The sequence below is a fragment of the Emydura macquarii genome, unplaced genomic scaffold, assembly GCF_026122565.2.
Source record: "Emydura macquarii macquarii isolate MOO-44397 ecotype Brisbane River unplaced genomic scaffold, CSIRO-AGI_Emac_v2 contig_1597, whole genome shotgun sequence".
NCBI classification, from domain to species: Eukaryota; Metazoa; Chordata; order Testudines; family Chelidae; genus Emydura; species Emydura macquarii.
This window is the reverse complement of record NW_027131734.1, coordinates 557087-580691: the sequence shown is the minus strand read 5'-3', so window position 1 is coordinate 580691 and position 23605 is coordinate 557087. Positions and strand designations below refer to the sequence as shown.

The 23605-nt window shown below is 42.0% G+C and overlaps 1 protein-coding gene across 3 annotated transcripts in view; it reads right to left on the bottom strand.

Annotated features, from left to right (window-relative positions):
- Positions 1 to 23605, bottom strand: part of SMYD3 (SET and MYND domain containing 3) — a 601699-nt gene that overhangs the window by 484985 nt on the left and 93109 nt on the right. For all 3 annotated transcript variants that reach the window (XM_067555238.1, XM_067555239.1, XM_067555240.1), the window contains 3 exons: positions 19872 to 19979; positions 18619 to 18679; positions 7673 to 7809 (listed from right to left, as the gene is read on the bottom strand). In XM_067555238.1, coding sequence (XP_067411339.1) covers positions 7673 to 7809; positions 18619 to 18679; positions 19872 to 19979 — 306 coding nt within the window. The remainder of the gene's footprint in view (positions 1 to 7672; positions 7810 to 18618; positions 18680 to 19871; positions 19980 to 23605) is intronic.

The following is a 23605-nucleotide window of genomic DNA, read 5'->3' as shown; positions in this document are numbered from 1 at the left end:
GGCGGGGAAGGCTTCCTCACGGAGGGTAGGGAAGGGGGAGGGGGACGCAGGCCCGCCCGTCTCCACTGCGTCCCAGCCCAGGGCCCTGATAGTGGCAACAGCGTTTGCCGCTGGGTCGGTGGGGCTCCAGCCGCAACACACCGCCCAGGTTGCCCCTGACTCAGCCACTATCGTGCGGCTATCCCTGGGCTTCTTCCTCCCCGAAACCCCCGGTACCTGTCTCCTCTGGGTCGCTGAGGTAGGGTAGACCGGCTAGGCCCTCATTGTCCACAGGCGGCAGATCGGGTAGCTCCATGGGCTCGTCTTCGGAGGGTAGCTCCTCCAGGTCCTGCGGCCCCCAGGCCTCGGGCAGAGCCGGTAGATCCTCGGGGTCCCAGGCTCGGCACTGCTCTGGCAGGTCTGGTTCTGTCTCCCAAGCCCCGAGTGTCTCCGGGGGGTTCTCCTCCGGCTCGTAGTCCGCTGGGAGCCCCGACGGGCCTTCTTCCGGCTCCCAGGCCGAGGGGGTCTCTGGCGGTCCCTCCAACTCCCAGGCCGTAGGGTACCTGGGAGAGGCCTCAGTCGATCCCCAGGCTGGGTTTAAGGCCGGCCACTCCCTCTCTGCCCGGCCCGGCTGCCCGGCCCGGCCTTGGCTAGGGGCTCCGGAGGAGATGCGTCCTTCCCCTTCGGCCGCCTCCTCTCAACTGAGCTCACCGGCCGGGCTCTTAAAGGCCTAGCTCCGCCCCCCTGCTTCCGGTCAGGTGGGGCCACTGGGGCCTTTAAAGGCCTAGACCCGCCCCCTTGCTTCCGGTCAGGTGTTTCCCTGGGGCAGGTTTCTGTCAGCCAGGGTGGGTCTGTGTCCCTCTCTGGGTCCTCCTCAGAGGGGGACCAGCCCTCCCGGCTACAAGCAGTATGAGTAAGAATGGCAGGATTTAGCCCATTATGAGAATAATAATTCCCTCTTCTCTCCCCACCATCCCACATTTAGAATAAAAGCACCAGAAGTAATGGGCCAAATTCTGCTCTCATTTCAATTGATATAAATCCAATGATTTTTGGAGTATAACTGAAAGCAGAATCTGGCCCCGCATTCTTATAAATGTAAGGATTTAAGACTAGTGGACCCTTAAAAAGGTCACCGTTTTATTCAGTTTACACCACTATTCTATTTCTATTATCTCGCCACTTAGAAACGCTTTGAAATAAACACGTCTACTTCAGATGAAAGGTGCACAATCTCAGAATACCTCTCAAACATTAAGGGCCAACTTCAGACCTGGTGTGAGCAGGTAATTTACTGAAGCCACCAGTTCTGAATTTAGTCTAACAGGGACACTTCTAAGGGCTAGTATCATTCCTAGTGTAATTCTTCAGTGGAGTTACACCAGGTTTGAAGTCAGCCCATGTTTTACAGATTTCTGAAAATGATGTAATTATTTATGCAGTTGCTCTCATTACTACCAAGTGCCTCAAAATTACATACAACAAACACTTGACCCTCCAGCCCTCCCTCACGTGAGTAGTCCCACTGACTACTTCACAGAAATCCAATTGATGACTGTACTTAGTGGGACTATGCACATTAGTCATGTAGAGTTGAAGAATTAGATCCTAGGAGTGTAGTTCCAGCTCAAGGTTATGGGGACACCAGTAAACTATAACATTTGGTTTCAAGATCAGTCTGGACATTCAGATTTTTCAGTGGAATTAGAGACTTGTTTTATGTAATTAATTGTACAAAATTCTGTGGTTAATAGTGAGGGTAAGAATTTAAATAAAATCACAAGCCAAGTGTATATTAGACAAGCTCTATTTTAAATATACTAGAGTATGCATAGGGTGATCCAATAACCAAATTAGAAAACCATGACACCTGCTCTGAGGGTCGTGTCCAGGGGAGGGGTTTAGCAACATCAGGAAGAAAGAAAACGGCATATCCATGATAAAAGCAAGTTTACCCTGTTGGAACATATCATCAAGCACATCTGCTATTTTCCAAAGCTAGCAGCTGAACTTTAGAACTGATCCCATAGAAAAAGACAGGATAAAATTCTTGTCCCGCTGAAGTCAGTGGCATAACTTCCATTGCCTTTAATGGGGCCAGGATTTCACACTCAGTATAGTTGCTCTGTTTTTAAGTTGTCACGAGTATTTAACTGAGGGTATGTCTACACTGCCATTTAACACGCAGCTGAGGCTGGCAGGGCTGTAAAATTGTATGGTCCCAGAGCTCATGCTCCAGCCTGAGCCCGAATGTTTACACAACAATTTTACAGCCCCGCAAGCCCGAGTCAGCTAACGAACTAGCCAAGGGTGTTTAATTGCGGTGTGGCCATACCTGGAGTGAGCAACACATTTTCGCACATAGCAAATATCGGAAAAGGAGGAGGACGGTTTAAAGTTAGCTTCTCGAGAGTTCTTTTGACCTGCATCAGACTGATGACTGAATTCCAGACACCTTCTGGAAAAGCATCTCAATGCAGGACTGCTTTTCTCTTGCTTTCTGCTTATTTTCCTTCCTGAAGTTCCAGCATCAACCAGACTGAAAGTCACCTTTGACTGTATTCTGTTGTAACATGCAGTTAAAGGATTGATCCCCAAAAAAGGAGGAGTTCATTGTAAGAGTGAACACCTACTGAACTTGACAGGAATGTTCAACCAGGTGAGGAAAACAATAGTAAGGCCAGAGACCACATAACTGTAGTGTTTCTTTATTTTACAACCATGCACATAAGCCATGACAGCCATTCTCTTTCAAAGGCACTCTTGTAGAGAAAGTGCCACATAACTCATCTCAGAGGCTACAGTGCTAAAGCCTTAACATTTCACCTGCAAGAAAGGAGTGTCCTCTTGTTAGTTTTTAAGAACTCAATGTTTTCCCACTGGCATTCAGCCTGGATGGCAGGGAAACTCCTGCAGCACAGGTAGAGTTTTGAGAATATTGGCTGCTTTCTCATATATCAGACAAAGATTGGTATATTCAAATATTAATATTTAAATTTCACTGGAAAGGACAATATCTGCAGGTATATCACATGCTGTTAAAAACTGGGTACACTGTACATTTATGTAACAGAAATTAATTACAGTACAGTACCTTCCAAAAAGATTGGTATATATTATAACTGCACTTGCAGTGTGATATTGTTTTTATGCAACGTGTATGGTTGGATTTAGCTAGTGAGTCCCCAGTCACTATAGTTAATAAATCAGATTCCTCTTTCTGTCCTCTTAATGCCAGTTTTTATAATGATGATAGAAAATAACTATAGCAGTGGTAGGTCTGTGCCAGCTGCTCTCTTTGCTCCTAGATCCACCATACGTGTTCAGTAACGAGTTCACATAAGCAGTACGACAGCTGATGGCACGGTCAGTCCATGCTCCCTAAGTTTCGCTTTTCCCTCACAATGAGACCTCAGGGATGGGGAAAGTCACAGCTCCAGTCACCATCTGCCACTAGTGGCAGAGGTTGGGCAATTTGATGGTAAAAGCATGTACATTGTCTCTACTGCAGTAATAACTACAACTTAAATAGTAGTAGTAATTTAGAGTACATTTAGTACAATCGTAACAAAAATCACCCCTAAAACAGGGATACATTGTATTAAAAATATCTATTTGTTATCAAAGCAAATCTAACTTGCTATGGTACACAGTCAAGAACGATTGACTATTTCACATGCTCTACTTAATATACTACTGAGCTAGCAACCTCTACCTCTGCTCTACCAACAGTGCTAATCTCCATCACTCAACTGGCAAATTTTCAAAACAAACACTTTTGAGCTTTCTCCCACACTGCCTTGACTCGTGGAAGGAAATCCCTGTTAACATCCACAAAGCCACAACATGGTCCAGCTTCAAATTCCTATTTTAAACTATCCTCTGCCCCTTCATCTACAAAAAAATCTCAACAGTGATTCGGCAGCTGATGTGTTATGCTTACCAAGTAGATCATAACTGTCTCATTGTTACCTTGCAATTCCCTCCCACCCACTGTTTGTTGCACCCATGTGTTGTATCCATCTGTCTTACAAAAATGTAAAGCTCTTCATGGCAGGAGCCACTTTTTTGTCATGGGTTCGTACAGCACCTACTTCAATGGGACCTCCCTCACAACTGGGGCCTTCGGGTGCTACTGTAACAAATACATTACTACTCTTGTTGCTCTAGGCACTGCTACAAATACAAATAAAGATATTAATAAATAGTAGAGGTTTATCAAGCCACGTAGTTGCAGGCCTTCAGTACCAGTTTCACAAATGTTAATAAAAGCTTTTTTCCAATCTATTTGTTTTCATATGACTTATAAGACTCTGATGTACAAGAAGTAGATGCAAACTCAAACAGCCTTCATTTTCAAAATGAGAATTTTAAAAATCCCAGAAAATATATAATAAATTCACTCTTATTCTATGAGGTCTCAGTCCAGTCTGGAAGCAAGAGAAGAAATACTGTAGAAATTCTCATTTGGAGCACAGGAACATAAGAATGTACAAATTGTCACACTAGATCAGACCATTGGCCCAATTAAGCCAACATCCAGTATCCAACAGAGTCCAGCAACTGGCAGTTGAAGTGCAATAAAACCTATAGTGAAAATTGATGAATAATCTGGCCATAGAAAAAGCAGTTAGGAAGAGACTGTCTCTTAATTTGTTCAGTTAAACCATGAAGCGTGAGGCCTTATATTCCCTTCTGGGGGGGAAAAAAACCCCAAACCCTGCATCCTATCTAATGTACATCTGAATGTTTCCATTATCTCGACAAATGTCTAATCCTTCTTTGAATCTGACTAGGCACTTTAAGTTTAAAAATATGCAAATATGGCACTAAGTCACCCCTGAATTTCTGAGAGGAAATCCAGGGGGTGCATGCCAGCTACAGTAACTACTTTCCTCTCTAGACCCGTAGAAGGAATTACACAGTGTTAGAAGGTAGGACAGGCTGTGGAGGAGCAGTTCTGCCCTTAGAGAGGACTGGGGTCATTTCTGCCTTACTTGTATTACTGAATATACGTACTTCTATATGCTCACCATTATATACGCATTTTGTTCCTTACTGTACCACACAGAGAAGAGGAACATGTGGCATAATATTAGCAGAGTACTAGAAATTGTATATAAATTATCATTTTTTTCATAATGGTTTGCTCATTCTCCGAACCATGAACATCAAGGTGTCTACACAGTTTTTGCAAACCATGGAATAAATGCATATATTACAAAAAAGTCCTAACAAACAATTAAGAATCCTGCTAACCTCTTAGAAAGACTTAAATTATTTATTTCATTCAGCCACCTTACATTTTATAATGAATTGTATGGTCAGTGTGATGGGGTATGTATAGACTCCAACTTTGTTGCAGACACTAAAGAGTTAATAATGAGAGCAACCTCTTCACCAGCTGCAGCTAAATAGCCGGTTAGCAACAGCTGGGATAACAAGCTGCAACCCAGACAGAGCAGGGTAGCTGCAGGAGAGGCTGGGAGTCATCATCGAAGAGCTCCACAGCATCAGACAGAGGAAGGCTGCCCAGAGAGACCAATTTCATGGCATGGCAGAAGGACCCAGGGGAAGAAGAGAAAGCAGCCCAGGGAGGCGGCAGGAGACTTGCACAAATAGTCCTTGACTGCCCAACACAGGGTCCCCGGGCTGGGACTCAGAAGAGGGCAGACCTGCGTCCCCTACCACTCTTCCCAGAGAAGGGGATAGAGACTGATGAAGATCCAGATTCAGGGTGCTGGTTGTAACATTAGACTGTTGGTCTTCATTTCTGTTTCTGCTTCAGTTTCCTTTGTTCTTCTCCTGACAAGAGAGGGAGAGGGACATATCGGGTCTAAGACTAGCAATTGGAGGCCCATTACAGGACTCTTCAGTGCTCACCTCTTACTACCCCAAAAGGGGAGGGAGGGCGGGAGCCATAAAAAGAGGCTGAGCACTGCAGGCCACATTTCTAAATTGAGACAGATGGAAACTGAGGCAAATGCCCAGGCATGAGGGGACGCATTAAAAGGGAGAGGCCCGATGATAGTCTGAAGGCATTTCCCAAGGAAGAAAAGCAGGTCCTATGAAAGGTATGTGTATGTTTGTAAGCTGCGTTTTCCAGCTACTGCATAGACTACAATAGAGATATTTGTATCACTATTTATGAAAATCTTTAAAAAAAAAATTAAAAAAAAAAAATTAAAGATTTACAATAACCATTTTTATTTGTAGGCAATAGCTATACCCACTGCTCTGAAAGAAGTCAATGGGAGGAACAGGGCCAGGTTCAGTATCATTACAGGCTCTGTATCAAGGATCACTATTATATACAAGACCATAGCAAGGCAACCTATGACTGGATGTGACTCCACTAACCAAGGCTTATCTTAAGCCTCAGATTTAATTCAGCAATGATGCTAATTCTTTACACAGAATTAATACATATGCATTTTTCAAGTTTAATTCAAAATTACACTAACAAAGATGGAATGCATAAAATAAAAGCCTCTTAGTGGGACTTAAACACTGTATACAGGTTTAAAGTGACGCATTGAGCTGTATGTGAGCTTTTTTCATTGAAAGAAATTTCACTCATCATAATCATGATGGTTCGCCAGAGAAAGTTGCAATTGATGGTCACCAAATTCAACAATCTGTAAAAATTCAATCTAGACCACAAATTTGATAATGAGGCTCATATTCCCTTTGAATTTTTCTTGCACTGCAAAAACATTCAACCCATCATGCGAACAGCCAAAAAAAAAAAATCTATATACTGCAACTGTTAAGAGACTCTCCCTTTTACAAGACCAAAAAGTCTAAGGGTTACTTGGGTAACAACATAATGTGTGTGTGAAGGTGAGAATATGAGAGTGAGATACATATATATCATATCATATCATGCTGGAGTATGTGTGAATGTACTATCAACCAATCAGAAAAAACACACAATTTAAAATTTTTAAGTAGAAATGTAGATATTCTCCATATACAATACCTCTAAAGGAATCATTTAATGAAACTTCCTACAACAAAGGCAACAAAGTATGTACTGGAAAAGTCAAATAGTATATAGCATATAATGTACTGAATACTTAGGAGATGTGGAAATGAAACTCCAGTACTTCTGCCAGATCATCTAAGTCTACTGTCTCATTACAGATGGCCTTTGACACCTGAAATCACCATTTGTGGAATCCAGCAATGTTATGGAACACTTTAACACTTGTTATTAAAAGGATAAAACAGAAACATGAATGCATCTACAAATATAGAACATTACATTTTGCAGAAATATTCTGAAGTATAAAGCAGAATACTGTGTGCTCTTTAACATCTTTCTAAAAGGGCAAGATAGTAGGAAAAGAAATGACTTATTAATCATCCTAAATCATTTTTCAATCTTTGTACTTTATTATTAAATTACACCAGAAGTGTCATGTTCATTTTAAAATTTCCTTTTCTTGCAATTCCTTATTTTAATTTAAAGTAGCAATTACATCAAAAGAAAACCTGCTGTTCAACGGAAGGGAATTTGCTTAAATAATTACTGAAGTGGAATAGCCTTTTCTGGTCAATCTGACATTAGGTCATATATCACTGCATTCTCAGAATGCTTTTTAGATGGATGTGTTGTACACTCAAAAAATAAATCAAGAACAGAAGTAGATAATGCATAGAGTTGTCAGGAATCAGTTTTAACACTTACTTTTGCGAAGATCTGAAAAATGTCTATTGCAGGTAGCAGCTGAAAAGCATCCGGGACCTCCACTTTCAAATAAAGCTGCAATGTCTGTGCAAGGTGCCTGAGGCCCTCTTTCATTTCTTCACTTAACTCTCCAATATCTTAAGAAAAAAATACAGCAAAGTATGATAAAACCTTCTGTCAATGTCTTTAAGAAGTCCAGTGGCAGCTGTGCAATCCAGACATTTCCAACCCCAAATTTAATTTTGGCAGAAGGTAACTATATACCACTATTTTTGATAGCTACATATCATCACAAAGTAGAGTTTATCGGATTGCTACTACCAAATCACAAACATTATGGAAAGTGAAAGATCAAAAATCTAAAGATAAAATAGATGTGTAAGCAGATACAATATGTTAAATACTACATTAATCGATTGGGTTTGGTACAATAAAAATGTGTTTGCATGTTAGCCTATAATTTTAGTCATTTATATTCATTAGTGCAGCTCCAGCTTACAAGAGGATGTATTTTTAGATCACATTCTTCATATGAAGTGTCACAAATTGCTTTATGCTGACAAATGAATAAGAACATTTTGCAGAGTACAAGGACTATGATACACACAGAAAGGGAAAATACCACCTAAAGATTGAATTAAAGAAAGCTGAAATTTAAAACAAGTACGAATACAAGTAAATATTATTCTGATATTAAATAATAAAATCACAATTACAAATGAGGATAATGAGAGCTGCATGTGCTCTGCATCTCTGCAAATCAGGCCTGGGTGAATTGCCAAATATAAAAGAGCAAATCAGTGTCAGAGCTGGGAACAGAACCCAAATCTCCTAACTCTCAGTTCACTGGGCCACACTTCCTCCCAATCTACTCCTCTCTTTTAGTCTTCTTACAATGAAGGGAACATGTAGCAATGAAAGAAAGCAGATGTGGACGAATTTAAATGTCAGAGTAAAACTACGAAGAAAGTTTCTAAAGTGAATTTATTATTGTATGTTATTAATTAAAGTCATCACTGGCACAACAAGAACAACTCCGGTGAAGTTGCACCCACCTGCACCAAGGGTAAATTTGGTTCTATTATTTTAAACATTGAGCTGCACTAGGGAATACAAATGACTGTCATAAGAGGTGTTCAAATCAAAATCCTAGAAAATTAGCACTATTAGACTCCTGTGGAATAGATAGAGAGTTGGCATAAAATAACTTAATATAGGTTCCATTCCAAGTTCAACAATGCTATGGAACACTCACCAAAACACTAAATTAACCACCCAAAAGAGAGAATACTTTAGCATTCTAGTCACTCAATTATACCTCCAAAAACAGAGAATCCCCTACTCTACATGACCATAAATAGTTAACTACAGTAAATCCAACAAATTGCCACTGTCATAGTACTGTCTCAACACACACTTGTGATTTTTTTATATATAGATATATAAAATAAAAACATACAGACACCCCTAGCTTACTGTATGAAACCAAACCTATTCTTGGACACATTGTGTACAGACAAGCACCCTCTCTGCCAGGAATTCACTGGCCTATAATCTGCAAAACCAGTGGCAAACAGCAGAGCTGAAAACTGACTAGAACCCCTCCAAATGTCACCATCTTTATCTATGTGTTGCATTGCCTTGGAAGAGCATTAGATTGTTTTTTCCCCTCAAGTTTTATTTTATAAAAGACCATAACATTTTGCATTTATAAAACACCATCCATTCCAAATAATCCAAATGCACATTACAGAATATAATTATTTATTACCAAGATAGACGGACAGGATTCACTTCACACACACACACACACACACACACACACACACACACACACACACACACACACACACACACACACACACACACACACACACACACACACACCACTACTGAAAGGAAACCACCTCTGGGACAGAACAAAGCAATCATTTAACAGCCCATTGCAGAGGGAAACTACAGTTTAGGACAGATGTGAACAAGAATACTGCATCCAACTAAAACTTCAGGGAGAATTTAGAGAGGCAGAAACAGAATGTAATTACTCAAACTGGAATTCGTCCAGGACACTGGCAATTCTTGCAAAAAAGTCCTATGAGATATATAATGGCAAATGATCAGGACCTTGTTTTTCACAACTCATCATGAGACCAAATGCAGAAATCAAAGTGAAGCTGAACTTGTAAATGCCTTAATTCTGTGTACTTAGAAATGTGTTTCATTGTGTAGTCTGGCAGAGACAATGCTATATAAGATTTATGACAAATTTACTAAATTATGCATAGGGATTAAGTTATGCAGCTCCTACTGATACTAGCAGGAGTCAATCAGCTATGTATTAGCACACAATGTTGTAAACATAGTCCATTCTGCACACATTACAACTTTTAAAGAATAATAGAAGATTTCAATCTCGGAAAATGTAACCACACAAGACTTCTGGATATATCATACACAAAGACCAAGCCTGTAGAACTTCGACTGATTTTAAACCTTTAAGTACTAACACATTAAGAATAATGCAGAAGTAGCGAAAGCAGTACAAGATCAAGGTGACATTCCAGACCATTAATCTCAGATTCAGAGTGTGCAATAGATTCTGGGTGATTATAAAATTGGCAGAGTAGAAGAGAAGGAGAAGGAGGAGGAAGAATATATTGCTCCTCCCAAAGAAGAATACAGAGAGAGGGGGGAGACGGGGGAGAAGTGGGCAGCAAACAGGTGAAGTGACATTGGTGGTATATAAATCACACAAGTAGAAAATCAAAGAAAATAATTCTCATTCCAAAGAAGCAATACATCATGGGATTGAAAAGTAATAATGTGAAGGACAGCAAGGCAAGCTAGCGGTGCTACCAGTCTATTACACAAATCCCTTGAAACTTCTAACAGCAAACAAAAACGTCAGCAAAAACATTCACTTCTAGAATGATATTCACTTGCAGTTGTGCTGCTCAGACACTAGGGCCTCAGCTACACTGACAATGTAGGTTGACGTAATGCAGCTTATGTCGACCACATAAAGAATGTGTCGCCACTGGCATGTCAGTTCCGCCAACCTAAATCACGGTAAAATTCGACTTAATAAAACCACCTCCACAAGTGGCATAGCGCTGAAGTCAAATTCTGTGCATCGAATGAGCATCAGGGTAGGCAGAGTGCAACGTAAATCAATGTCATTGGCTTCTGGGGGATATCCCATAATGTTCTGTTGTGATCGCTCTGCACATTCGCAGTCTGCTGCACTGTGGCCACGTAAACAGGAAATTGCTCCTCCCCTGGAAAGTTTGAATTCCCATTTCCTATTTGGTCAACGTGAAGAGACCTTGCCAGCAAAACTGATCATGGCGACTGCATGCTCTAAAACGCACTCCAGCCTGGAGTCGACCTAAGGTCTTGGATCTCATCGGTCTGTGGGGCGAACAGTCTGTTCTGGCTCAGCTCCGAGCAAGCAAAAGAAATTTGGATATTTACGAGAAGATATCTCGCAGCATATTAGAGAAGGGGCACAACAGGGATGTGCAGAAGTGCCGCATTAGATCAGAGTTGAGGCAAACTGATCAGAAAACTAGGGAAGCTAACAGTCATTCTGGCTCCTCACCCAAAACATGCTGCTTTTATGCTGAGCTGCATGCGATTCTCAGCAGAGATCCCACAATGCAGCGTTGACACGTCGGAGGAATCAGAGGCCAGGATGAATGAGGACAAGTCTGTGGACGATGAGGAGGAGGAGGAGGAGGAGGAGAACAGGGGGCAGGCGAGTGGGTTCCCCCTTCTCCCTGAAAGCCAGGAGCTGTTTGCAACACAGGAGCAGCCTACCCAGACACAGGAAACCGTGACTGACTGGGATGCTGAGGAAGGCACATCTGGTGAATATGTACTGCAAATTACATGTCTTTGGTTATATCCCCAGTCCAGAATCTTGTACCTGCTGTGGCGAGGTAGGTCTGTTCGGCCTCGTGGGTCTGCGCTCCCTTCAGCTATGCCGGTGGTGTGGCTGGGTGGGAGCAGGGGGGGGGCCCAGTCCCGCCCTCTACCCCAGGCCCCGACCCAGGGACTCTGCGAGGAGTAGCCTCAAACAGCTTAGTCCATGGGCTACCACCTTCCCTGGGTCGCCTGCCCGCAGCCCCCCTGCTTGGTCCTCCTTCAGGCTTTTGGGGTCGGCATCCCCTGGCCTTGCCTGGACAGGCTTCTGCTTAACTCCCGGGGCTGGGTGCTGTCACAACACCCACTCTAGCTCCAAGCCTTGTAGCCGCTCTGCTCCGCTCTGCTATGCTCCTCCACTAGCTCCAAGCCTTGTAGCAGCTCTACTCTGCTCCACTCCTCCACTCAACTTCCTCTCAGCTGCCCCTGCCTGCCTGAAATAGACGTTTTTTCCTGCTGCAGCAAGCTCCTTAATTGGCTTCAGGTGGCCCAATTAACCTGGAGTAATCCTGGCTGTGTTACCCAGGGAACAGGGATTTGGTAAACCTGGGGCTGATATATATGCCTTCCAGCACCCTCCTATAGCCGTCAGGGCTGGCCCCATCACACTGCAGGAAAAGGTGGTGTGTGTGGCAGTGGAGCTGTGGTTCCTCGTAGTTGGTGTGCTTAAGTGTTGGGTTCACCCTGGAAAAGATTATTTACGTGCACAGGGATGCTCCGAGAATCCTCCATACATATCTCCAGGAAGCTTTCATGTAGGTACCCTGCAATCCTTTGCAGGTTTCTTGGGAGGGCAGCCTTATTTCTTCCACTGTGATAGGACACTTTCCCCCACCACTCTGTTATTAAGTGTGCAGGCATCGTCACGGAACACTGCATAGCAGAATAAGGGCCAGGCCTGTAGCCAGATGCTTGCAGCAAATCCTCCCTTTCCGCCTGTGTGACCCTCAGCAGGCAGATATCACTCATGGGTACCTAGGGAAGACTGCACACGTTTACATTACCCGCCCAAGAAAGCTTTTAAAAGTGTGTGTAATTGTACAGCGGGGAATGGTTTCTTGGTTCAGCACACTGCAAGTCCCTAAGTAGGACATTGTTGCTATGGCCCTGGGGCATCCACAAATGGGTTCCCATTTTTTTCCTCCAAGATAGTTAACCTGTAGCCATCCCTCACCCTTTCTACCACCTGTTAAAAGCCTGATCAATTGGGAGCCCGACATCCATGCTGCTCTAGGGAGCATGGACTAGAGCAGCATGGGCACTGGGGATTTCCTTAACATAGATGCACAAGCCCCTTACTTACCATAGCTAGAACGGCACTCAGACCCCTGCAATAGTCTGACAATGGTATGCGGTTGTAGCCTTCCCTTGGGAATGTTCAGGGGAGTTATTTTTACGTTGTAACATTGCTTTTCATCCATGGGGTGAGTTAACAATGGGTACCTTGTGCTTTGCTTCCCTCACAGTGGACAACGTGGCCTTCAACACACCACCATCTCATACTCTTGCAGAGCGCCTGTTGCAGATAAGAAAGAGGGAATAAAAAAACCCCCATGGATGACATGTTTAATGAGATAATGAACGTCTCCCTGGCTGCTGACACAGAGCTGAGTGTGTGGAAGATTTCATTATCTGACGAACTGGACATGGACATTGACAACAGGAAGGCAGCAGAGGAAGAGATGGCTGCGTGATCAGTCAGACACATTGAGGCATCTGGCTGAGCTTCAGGAAGCTCAGCAGCAAGTCAGACTTCCTCTGCAGCCCCTGCAAAACTCTGAGCTAACACAGTCTTTCCTAGCCCCCACCCCAAAGCAGTCTAGGAGGAGGCTGAGCAGGGTGCAGTATGTGCTGCACTCCTCGCCAGTTGAGGGGAGCAGAAAGAGGCAATGGCCCTTTAAGGACTGGGAATGTATGATTCTTTTGTGTGTGCACAGTCAAACTGAGCTCTGTATCTCTGACTCCACACAACGAGTGCAGAACATTCAATTATCTTTCATTTCCCCCCTCTGAGAAGGATCAACAATAAAAAAAGTACTGCTTTACAATTCATTACTGTTTGTTTATTGATAACAAGGGAATAAAGCAGGGGGCGGGAAATGGATCAGTGGTGGAGAGGAAAGGTTGAAGGGGAAAACATACTGCTTCACAATTCATTACTGTTTATTTATTGATAAGTAGGGAATAAAGGGAGGGGGAAGGTGAGGGGGGACTGAAATGGTGAGTGAGAGGGTTGGGGGGGAGAAACTGGATCGGTGGTGGATGGGTAGGGGATGCAAAATGAAAGCATAGCACAGATAAGCAACGCACATTACTGTTGTGTCTCGTTGCAAAAGTGGTTTTTCAATGCTTCCCTGAGGCGCAGAGCTCTGTGATTGGCTCTCAGTGTTGCAGTGGCATCTGGCTGCTCAAAATTTGTGGCCAGCCTACCTGCCTCCACAACCCAATTCAATGGGAACTTCTCACCCTTTGTCTCACAGACATTATGGAGCACACAGCAGGCAGAGATAATTATTGGGATTTTTTTTCACTGAGGTCTAACCTAGTGAGCAGACTGCACCAGCATGCCCTTAAACATCCAAATGCACATTCCACCACCATTCTGCAATTGCTGAGACTATTATTAAAATGCTCCTTGTCACTGTCCAGGTGCCCAGTGTAGGGCTTCATTAGCCAGGGGAGCAAGGGCTAGGCAGGATCCCCCAGGATCACTATTGGCATTTCAACATTACCAATATTTATTTTTTGGTCAGAGAAGAAAGTACCCACCTGCATCTTTTTTAACAGACCTGAGTTCCTAAAGATGCATGCGTCATGCACCTTTTCAGAACACCCCAAAATGATGTCGGTGAAGCGTCCCCTGTGATCCACAAGGGCCTGCAACACCATTGAGAAGTATCCTTTTTGGTTTATGTACTCTGTGGCAAGGTGGCCCAGTGCTAAGATAGGGATGTGTGTGCCATCTATGCCTCTCCCCCCAGTTTGGGAACCCATTGCGGAAAAGCCTTCCACTATGTCCTCCTCGTTTCCCAAAGTCAATACCCTTCTTAGCAGAAGTCTATTCATGGCCCGGCACACTTATATCACAGCTGCTCCCACGGTGGATTTACCAACTTCAAACTGATTCCCAACTGACCAGTAGCAGTCTGACCTTGCCAGCTTCCACAGAACAATGGCCATTCTCTTCTCCACTGTCAGAGCAGGTCTCAAGCGAGTAGTCATGCGTTTCAGGGCTGGGGACTGCTCCGTGCCAAGTTCAAAGAAAAGTGGCCTTTCACATTCCAAAGTTCTGCAGCCACTGCTCATCATCCCACACCTTCATAATGATGCGATCCCACCAGTCACTGCTTGTTTCCCGGGACCAGAAACGGTGCTCCACTGACTGCAAATGGTGTGTGACAGCCTGCAGCAAACGGGAATTGTTTTGTCCTATGACTTGTAGCCAGGTTGCCTCTGTAACATCACAATTTTCAGCGCTGTGGCTCCTATCTCACCCCTGAAAATACTGCAGAATAAGTCATGAGATGTTTGTGATGCTCACAATCACTGCTTGTTTCCCGGGACCAGAAACGGTGCTCCACTGACTGCAAATGGTGTGTGACAGCCTGCAGCAAACGGGAATTGTTTTGTCCTATGACTTGTAGCCAGGTTGCCTCTGTAACATCACAATTTTCAGCGCTGTGGCTCCTATCTCACCCCTGAAAATACTGCAGAATAAGTCATGAGATGTTTGTGATGCTCACAATAATAGTGCAGAGCTGAGCGGACTCCATTCCTCTCAGTCAATGGCTTGCACGTGGCAGAGAGTGAAGGGTTTGAAAAAATGGTGCGAAAAGGCGATCATCTGTTTGTTTGGACTGGGACAAGAAGGGAGGGAGGGAGCACATTGCATCATGGGAGGAGGACAACCTTCCCAAAAGCCTCTGCAGCTAGCTGCATTGTGGGATAGCTACGAATAGTGCACTGCTTTGTCTGTCAACCCAAGCACGGCTAGCGGGGACACAATCCCCCTACGCAATGAGCCTGGTGTGATCACACTCCTCCGACTTCTAAAATTTGGCAGGTGAAAGTCGATTTAAAATAAATCGACTTCACTCCGCAGTGTAGACATACCCTAGATGTCTCTGTTATACTGAGTGTTCCTGAAAAGGGAAAGGTCTCCAGTTAACAGACAAAATTGGAAGCCAGCTTGTGTTGTTCGTAGCTTGTTGCTCGAGAAGGGCTGAGGCTCCATACATGATGATATCGGATGTTGAAGACTTCTTCAATTATGACTTCAACTTCAACCACATCCCAGACTACTCACATATTGACAAGATAGGTGTTACTTGTTGGGTTCAGAACCTGCTTTGGGAGATCTACACTGGCAAAATCTACAAACTATGCTTGTAGCTGAAAGAGGATGAGAAGAGCAGACTTGGCCTCTCCAAATCAAATTCATCTTGAAATTAAAGTTCTGTACCAACCTTAACGATCATCAATGCAGTAAAACAAAGCTGGTTTGCAACTGCGTGTCATGGTCTTTGGTGTAGAATGGGGGTGAGGAGCAATTGTTTTTGCGGGCAAGTGGCCGGCCCAGTGTATGAGTGGCTAACAAGAATGCTTACAGGAGACCCCACTTAAGCAAAACAAAACCCCCTCTAGGGCTTCTGCTTTATTTCTGTGGGATTTCTTCAACGAAAATAACCCAAACCAGCAAAGCCTATGGCCATATTCAACTCAGGCAGTTTCGCAGTCTGAACTCAAAACAAACTATATACAACCAGCAGGCCAGCACTCTTATGCCTCCAATGCTCACCATCCCAAATCCTGCTCTGCAAACCTCTTGCTCTTCCTCTAAATGGAGCAGTCCAGGGGAGATTTTTAAGGGTTGGAGCATAACTAGGCTCAGCTGTAACTGATTATATCAATTTGGGGGAGACACTCCTACTTTGGAATCTGAAACCTCTGCATGGATTTAATCCCCAAGGCCACTGTTTGATTCAGTGGTTCCTAATCTAATGGGCAACAATAAGGTAGGATACAACTGGAAAGAGGAACCCTCTGTAGGGGGCACCAAACAACCACTTAACCCCCAATCACATGTACCAACAATTCATTTGCCATCTCAATAACTTCTTTTATATCAGTGAAACTCCATATTTGTAAAACAGCCTATTCAATCCAACAGAAAGCTTTAAAACAGCAAGAATAAACATTTACATAAAGATAACTTGACAAGACTACATAAGTGTCACAGCTCAGTGGGTGCATTCCAAAAACCATCAGTTTCAGCTTCTATCTATAGCTTCTGAGCAAGCTGCACTTTGGAGTTTAAGACTATACAGCAGAAATCATACTATTAAAGCTCTGGGAGCAGACACAGAAAGTGTACGCATCTATGAGATTTGCCTCCCATTGTTAGTTACTTTAAAAAAAGAACAAACAACAACAACAAGCATTTTAAAGCCAGTGAGAAACAGCAAACACACTGTCCAAGGCCTGGATTTTCTTAACAATGAGAATTTTATTGCAAGTTTTCTGGCAGAGGTTCGCAAACTCTGTACCATTTTATTCACTCTCAGCATGATCCTGTAAGCTACTTCAGCTCCTAACACTCCTGATTCCCACTGACTTCAATGAAGGCAAGGGGAGTTCAAGACTCTCAGCACCTCTCAGGAAGTGCCGTTCTCCATACCTTACTAGATTGGGCCCTCCATTAATATGCAAGAAATTAAGACTATAAAGTAAGAATATGCCATAACAGCAACCGATACCTGATGCTTTCAGAGGAAACCCATTGCCTTCTGTGCATCTGGCCATCTGTGTAATACTACACTATGAAGGGAAATTTCTTCCTGATTCCAGCTATGTCCTGAAGCACAAGAATCAATAGTTTTTAACTCTAATCTCACTAGAGTAATTGTAAACGCTGTTCTTATTCATATAAGTGTCTAATTCCATTCTGAATCTTCCTAAACCACTTCACTTAATAAAATCCAGCAGTGAAATCTACTAGCTGATAAAAGGAATCCTTTTTAATTCTGAGTTATCACTTTTAAATTGGTGGCCTTACTAAAGTTTCTTTGGCCTTGTATTACGCGTGTAGGCGAATACAAAGGCAGGCACTGCAGCAGAAAAACAAAAACAGTGCAGTAAGTAGCTGTGGCTTTAGGTTTTTTACTATTCCAGTGAAGCTACATATATAAAGTTACTTCTAATTTGGCAAGGAACCATGCTCTGGATTTGAACAGTTTTCAAAAGTAAGCAAAATGTTTATGTTAATCTAGACAATGTCACTTTAATTATTAATTTTTTCTTATGCCACAATAAATTGAACTAAATGTATTTTTTGCTATTTAAATCAGACAGATTGAGACTCAGCTACTGAAGTCTTGAAAGGATCATTATTGTCTATTTTAGTAGCAGCCTAATTCTGAAAGACTAGAAGGCAGAACACCTTCCATGAGTACCTGAAAGTTATGAAAAAACACAAGAATCATATTAGCACAATCTGATCTTTTTGGCCACATTTGAATTTTCAGAAAAACAAACATTTAACAAGAGCCTTAAACGTTCCCATTTTTCTCTTTTTAGGCATTCCAAGGCAATATTAAATTAACGACAAACTAAAATAGATAAAAAGGAGTAATGACCAAAAAGTGTGTGGATTTGTTTGTTTGTTTTTTTCAAATCAGATTCACTCAGAAATTTCCATCGACTCTAGCAGATATGAGGGCAACTTAAAGAAACACCCCTAACGAGGAAGATGTATATTCTAAATCAAGCAAAATTCCAACTAAGTCCAGGAAATTTTGCTTGAGCAAAAATGTGAAGAATCCACCCTACACTAACAGTAGAAAACTGTAACCTAATTTCCCACAGAAATTTCAGCAGTTCAAAGAGTGTCTTTCATTCCATTCCACACTTTGATTTTTTCATTTAAGATTTATTCCATAGAACAGAATTTCAGAAGGACAAACCACAAGGAAACAAAGCAGACATACTATGCATTTACAACAATGTGGATGGCAATTACTTACTTGACTGAAGATCAGAAAAAGAGTAGAGTTTCTCAGAAGCACATGCTGCTGATTGTCTAAGCTGTAGAGAAAAAATAAAAAATAATGAATATATAATAATAAGCCTTTATATAGTACATTTTATCTCCAAAACACTTTACAGGCCTGAATTACTCATTACAGTAATCTTGTGAAGCAAGTAAATAACAGTAACAGTACTGACATAAATCTGTTTTGTTGTTTACTTCACATATTCTATAAACCACCATAAAAATACTAAATGAATTTTTATTTGTTATGACACTTCCCCACTAATTTATTTTCTTGGCCTTGGCAGTTTATCTTTAGTAATTTACTTCAGCTGTGTGTCCCTTAATAGGGAACAATTTATACGATAGAAGTCTTCTTTCACTTCATGTGACTAATTAATAGATGGTGGGGGTTTATATATATATATATATATATATATATATATATATATAATTTTTAAAAGCATTGCCAAACACATATCCATAACAGTGTACAAAAGAATATAACAAATCATATTTTAAGGCCTCAGACTACACCAAACACATATATTTTGGTCTGGGAATGAAGGCATTAGAACAAGGGCCAGCAAAAAAAGCAAAATCCTTTTCTGATTTACAACCTCGTAGTCATAGGTAGTTCAAGTAAGCATAGTATTTAGCCTAAGCTGATTAACAGGAGAACCAACATTTTGGAGAGATTGTAGGCCCAGAACGTTCAAGTGAATTCAGAAAAACTTAACAGAGCCTAAACTAACAAGTCTGCAAAGCACAGTATTGTACACCCCAAAAGAGAATGTCCACCAGCATTCAGTCTTTAAGCAAAATCTTGTATATTCACCTCTACTCAAAAGGGGCTTGATCCTGCTCAGACTAAACTCCGTGGCAAAACTCCCATCAACTTCAATGGTGCAGGATCAAGTCCACAGTAATTTTCTTCCCTCTCCATTACTGAGGGAATGGATTTTAGGACTCAGTTACATAGCTTCTGTGTAAGAGAAACTTCCATTGACTTCAACAGAAGTTGCTCTTTGGCAATAGTTTCATAAGCAGGCCCCTGGAGCTTAATTATGTCCATTTTCATATTTCTTGATGCTTCCAGTATTGCTGGGAATTAATCACTGATTTTGTAATTGTTCATCCACCCAGCCACCTCTGCTTTCTAATTTTAAATTACATTAAAAATATAGCGTGCAAGACTTTCTTTGTAACTGCAGAATGTGATATATTTTACAGAATGTCACTTACTAGTTTAAAAACAATCCTGCCAACAAGTCTCACGGAGTCGGGAGGAAAATTAGGGTCAATACTCTTAAGACACTTGCATTCTTGCTTGTGCTCCTGCCAGGCTTCTTTCTGTTACATTAAAAAAAACAAGAGGACACACTTTATTTTACACCAATATGTACACTAATGACACAGATTACAGAGGGAGCTGGTAGCAATCAGTATACCTAGGTTACTCAACACTTTCTATGACTTTGCAACCATTTATTCATTTTTTGCAGTAGGCCTTTGATATTCAGGAGGGGGAAAGCCCACCGCATTGCTGTTAAGTTTTGCTCTGCTCCATGTGTGACATTTTATGCTACTCAATTAGATAGTTTGCAAATAATTTGCATGTAACCATAAGCTTACTCTTACAATGAACACCCCTTGGCAAAGATAGGACATGACGTTTAGTTAAACTAGCAGCTGTGACAAGGGCAGATACTTGAGGGTGCCCAAGGAGAGGGGCAGGGAGTCAGATTATGAAGCAGAGGAGGGGAGGGGGTAAAACTGGGGGTGGTTACTAGAGCTTTTGATACTGCTGGGAGTTATGGTACCAGAGACTAGGTAGATGCTGAGGCTACTGGAGGGCACAGAATTCCTAGGAGGTAGGTAAGGCCTCCAGGGAGCAGATGGGTGCTAGGGGAAAGTGGGTGTAGGTCTTGCTGGAGGACAGGAAGCTCCTGGGAGAGCAGGTGGGTTTTGGGGCTACTGGAGGATTATGCTGGGGGGAGCTGGATGGTGGTGGTGAGGGGACTTGGTGCTGACATGGGGTTCCAATAACACATTGTGATGTTGCTTCTTGGCTGCTTGTTCTTGGCCCTGATCCAGGAGTGGCAGCAGCAAAAGAAGCAGCGTCACAGTGGCCTTTAGCAACCAACATCCCAGCTGAGATGCGGGAATGTGAGATGGGTCTGCCAAATGCACGGAGTGTCACACCAAGTATATTATTGTTGGTAGCTCTGCCTTGGGTTAGACAAGTGCCTTTTCTTTGTTCCAGGACATTCTGCTCAGGTTTTGCTGAAATATAAACTGTGGGAAATTGCCATTTCCTTTTGTATCGCTTCTGTGGTCAGCCTTCCAAAACAGTAACTGAACATCAACATTCTAAAGTGCTTGGCCCATGCCCTGCCAAAGCATCAGCACACGGTGTGCTAAAGAATGCCTGGGATCACAGCTCTAGCATGGGACTTGGGAAGAGAAAGTCAGGCCAAGCTCCTCATCCAAAATGCCCCCAGCAACCTAGTGTCTTCTCTAGGAAAACAGCCTTCTCCTATTGCAAATTGATGTAGTTAGCTGTGTAGCTCAAGTTATAAAGTCTGTGCTCCATTACTGAAGATTCAAACTCCAATGATGCGTGATGGGGCAGGCTAACCCTAGGAAGTTACACATAAAAACTACGTTTCAAGAAACGCTATTACAGTTGCAAATTCAAGCACTTGAAAGTTATGAAATCCAGATTTAAGGTTGCCCATGTAGCTTTAATTCTGCCTCTTTGTGTGTACACATTGATAGTCTTGAATTACACAATCACATAGTATTTTTTCCACAGAACCCCTGCCTCATTCTGTGCACAGGATGAATGCACAAAGGGGCAAAATGAAAGTTTCACAGGAACCTTACAGCTAACATTTCATAATTTTTACTCTGCAGTGTCTATGCACTCAAATGACCTTCTTTTAACTTTGATTTTTTTACTGTAACATGGTATAAATGCCTTCATTGTTATCAGAGCTTTCAGTGACTGGCATCAGCGATTAGTTATTTAAAATATTTTCTTTATAAAATAAATAAATGACTCCTGATTCTCCTCTCACTTACCAAATGCTTTTGGGTATTTTTTCCCCAATGTAATTTCATTGACTCAGTGGAGTTACACCTTAGTTAGAGCAATGTGAAAGAATCAGGTCCAAGATATTAAATAGTGTTCATGACCTATATATGCACATCAGTATTAACCAGTTATCTTAGATTATTAAATAACTCAGCTTCAATTTAACTACTTAATTCTTCTCTTCAGTTATTATCTGGCTGATGAAATCTCTGTAAGGTGTCATTATGACTCAGTTATAAACCTTTTTAAGATCATAATTTAAAAACCCAGTTCTCATTTGTTAACAGTCATTAGTAGGTAAGTAAAGGGGTTTTAAAAGCAGGGATGCTAATACTGCTCACAGTTTTAAAGAATGTGAAAATTAAAGGCAGAAGGAATGATAAAACAGAAAATCTAGAACCTGAATGATTTAGATTTGATTCTTTTTAGGAACAAATAAATAATTCAGAATCACTGGGAAAGGAAACAATCAGAAGAAACCAAAAGTAAAGTTCTGTTTTAGATCTTGAGATTGCAAGCATTTATATATGGAGTTACTTTACATATATGAGCAGTCCTATTGAAATCCAAAAGTGGCTACTCGCAAAAGTAAAGTTGCTTGCGTGCAAGTGTATGCAAGATCAAGAGTCAGGATGGAGTCAGGATTCCTGACTGGGGTCCCTATTTGCTACTGCAATACAGAGAAATAAGAACTGGCACTGAGGTTGTGCCAGAGTCCTATAAACAAGTGTAACAGGTATAAAATTTTTCAAAAACTGGTTGAAAATTTTTCAACAGAATAGTTTTCTGTTGGAAAATGCTGTTTCAACAAAATCTAATTGTTTTGCAGCAATGTATTGATTGCATCAAAATTTTCAATGGGAAATTATCAAAAGTTAATTTCTATCATAATTTTGACTTCCTGCAGGATGGAAATTCCATTTTTCGACCAGCTCTACTAACAGAGAAAGGCACCATTGTGCTCTTCCCCCCCCTTCGTGCATATACAAGCAATGGTAGGCCAGGACTCTATTAAGGCAACCTAGTCCCCTCTGTGGTCCTGCCCCATTTTGGAGTGTTGGTAATATGGGAGAAGGGGAACAGAGCACTGGGTCTTAGATTTAAAATTAATGGAGCAGTTCACCATTCTCAGAGCCATTTTTCAGGCTCTCTGCATATTCAGAGAGTTGCACCTGCTTTGGTGGCACTTGGTTCACATTTTCAAACTCTTCTTTGCAATCAGGCAGGCTAGAAATTTAGTTTAAAAAAATATATCTGAAATTCCGATGCAATTACAAGACTCCAGAACCCAGAGCCTTATCCACAAGCATACCTTAATCTGGCCTGGATATAGGCATAATCTATCTCAAAATGACTGCAAGGCTTTTCCCTGGTAAAGCTGAAGCTCTAAATATTGTACTCTTCTTTTTAAAAGAAGCTCACCACCACCAAGAAATTAAACAAACAAACAAACAACAAAACCACCCACAAGACTCTTCTCTTCTTGTGCATCCTATGCTACTAACGTCTAGCCAATATTTCCATCTAATACTGCTATTCCATGGAGACTGTAAGAGCCTCTTAGTCTACTCAGATGAAGAGACTATTCTCCACTCTGAAGAGGTACAATCTTCATGGAAAAAGCTCACAATGTAAATTTCAGTCTTCTGCAGACAACTAAATGCGATGCTTTTTTAAAAGGAAATATTCCCATCAGTTTCAACCCAGGAAAGAAATGGGGAAAGTGAAAAGATATCAGTTGCCTCATTTTGATAGGAATAGTTACCTTCCTTTGGAACGTATGCACTCTCATTGTCAATAAGATATGGAGCGAGTTTGACTTGTGTAAGAGACAGCTAAAGAGACATGTAACAAATGATGAAAGAGGAGGCTGAAATTC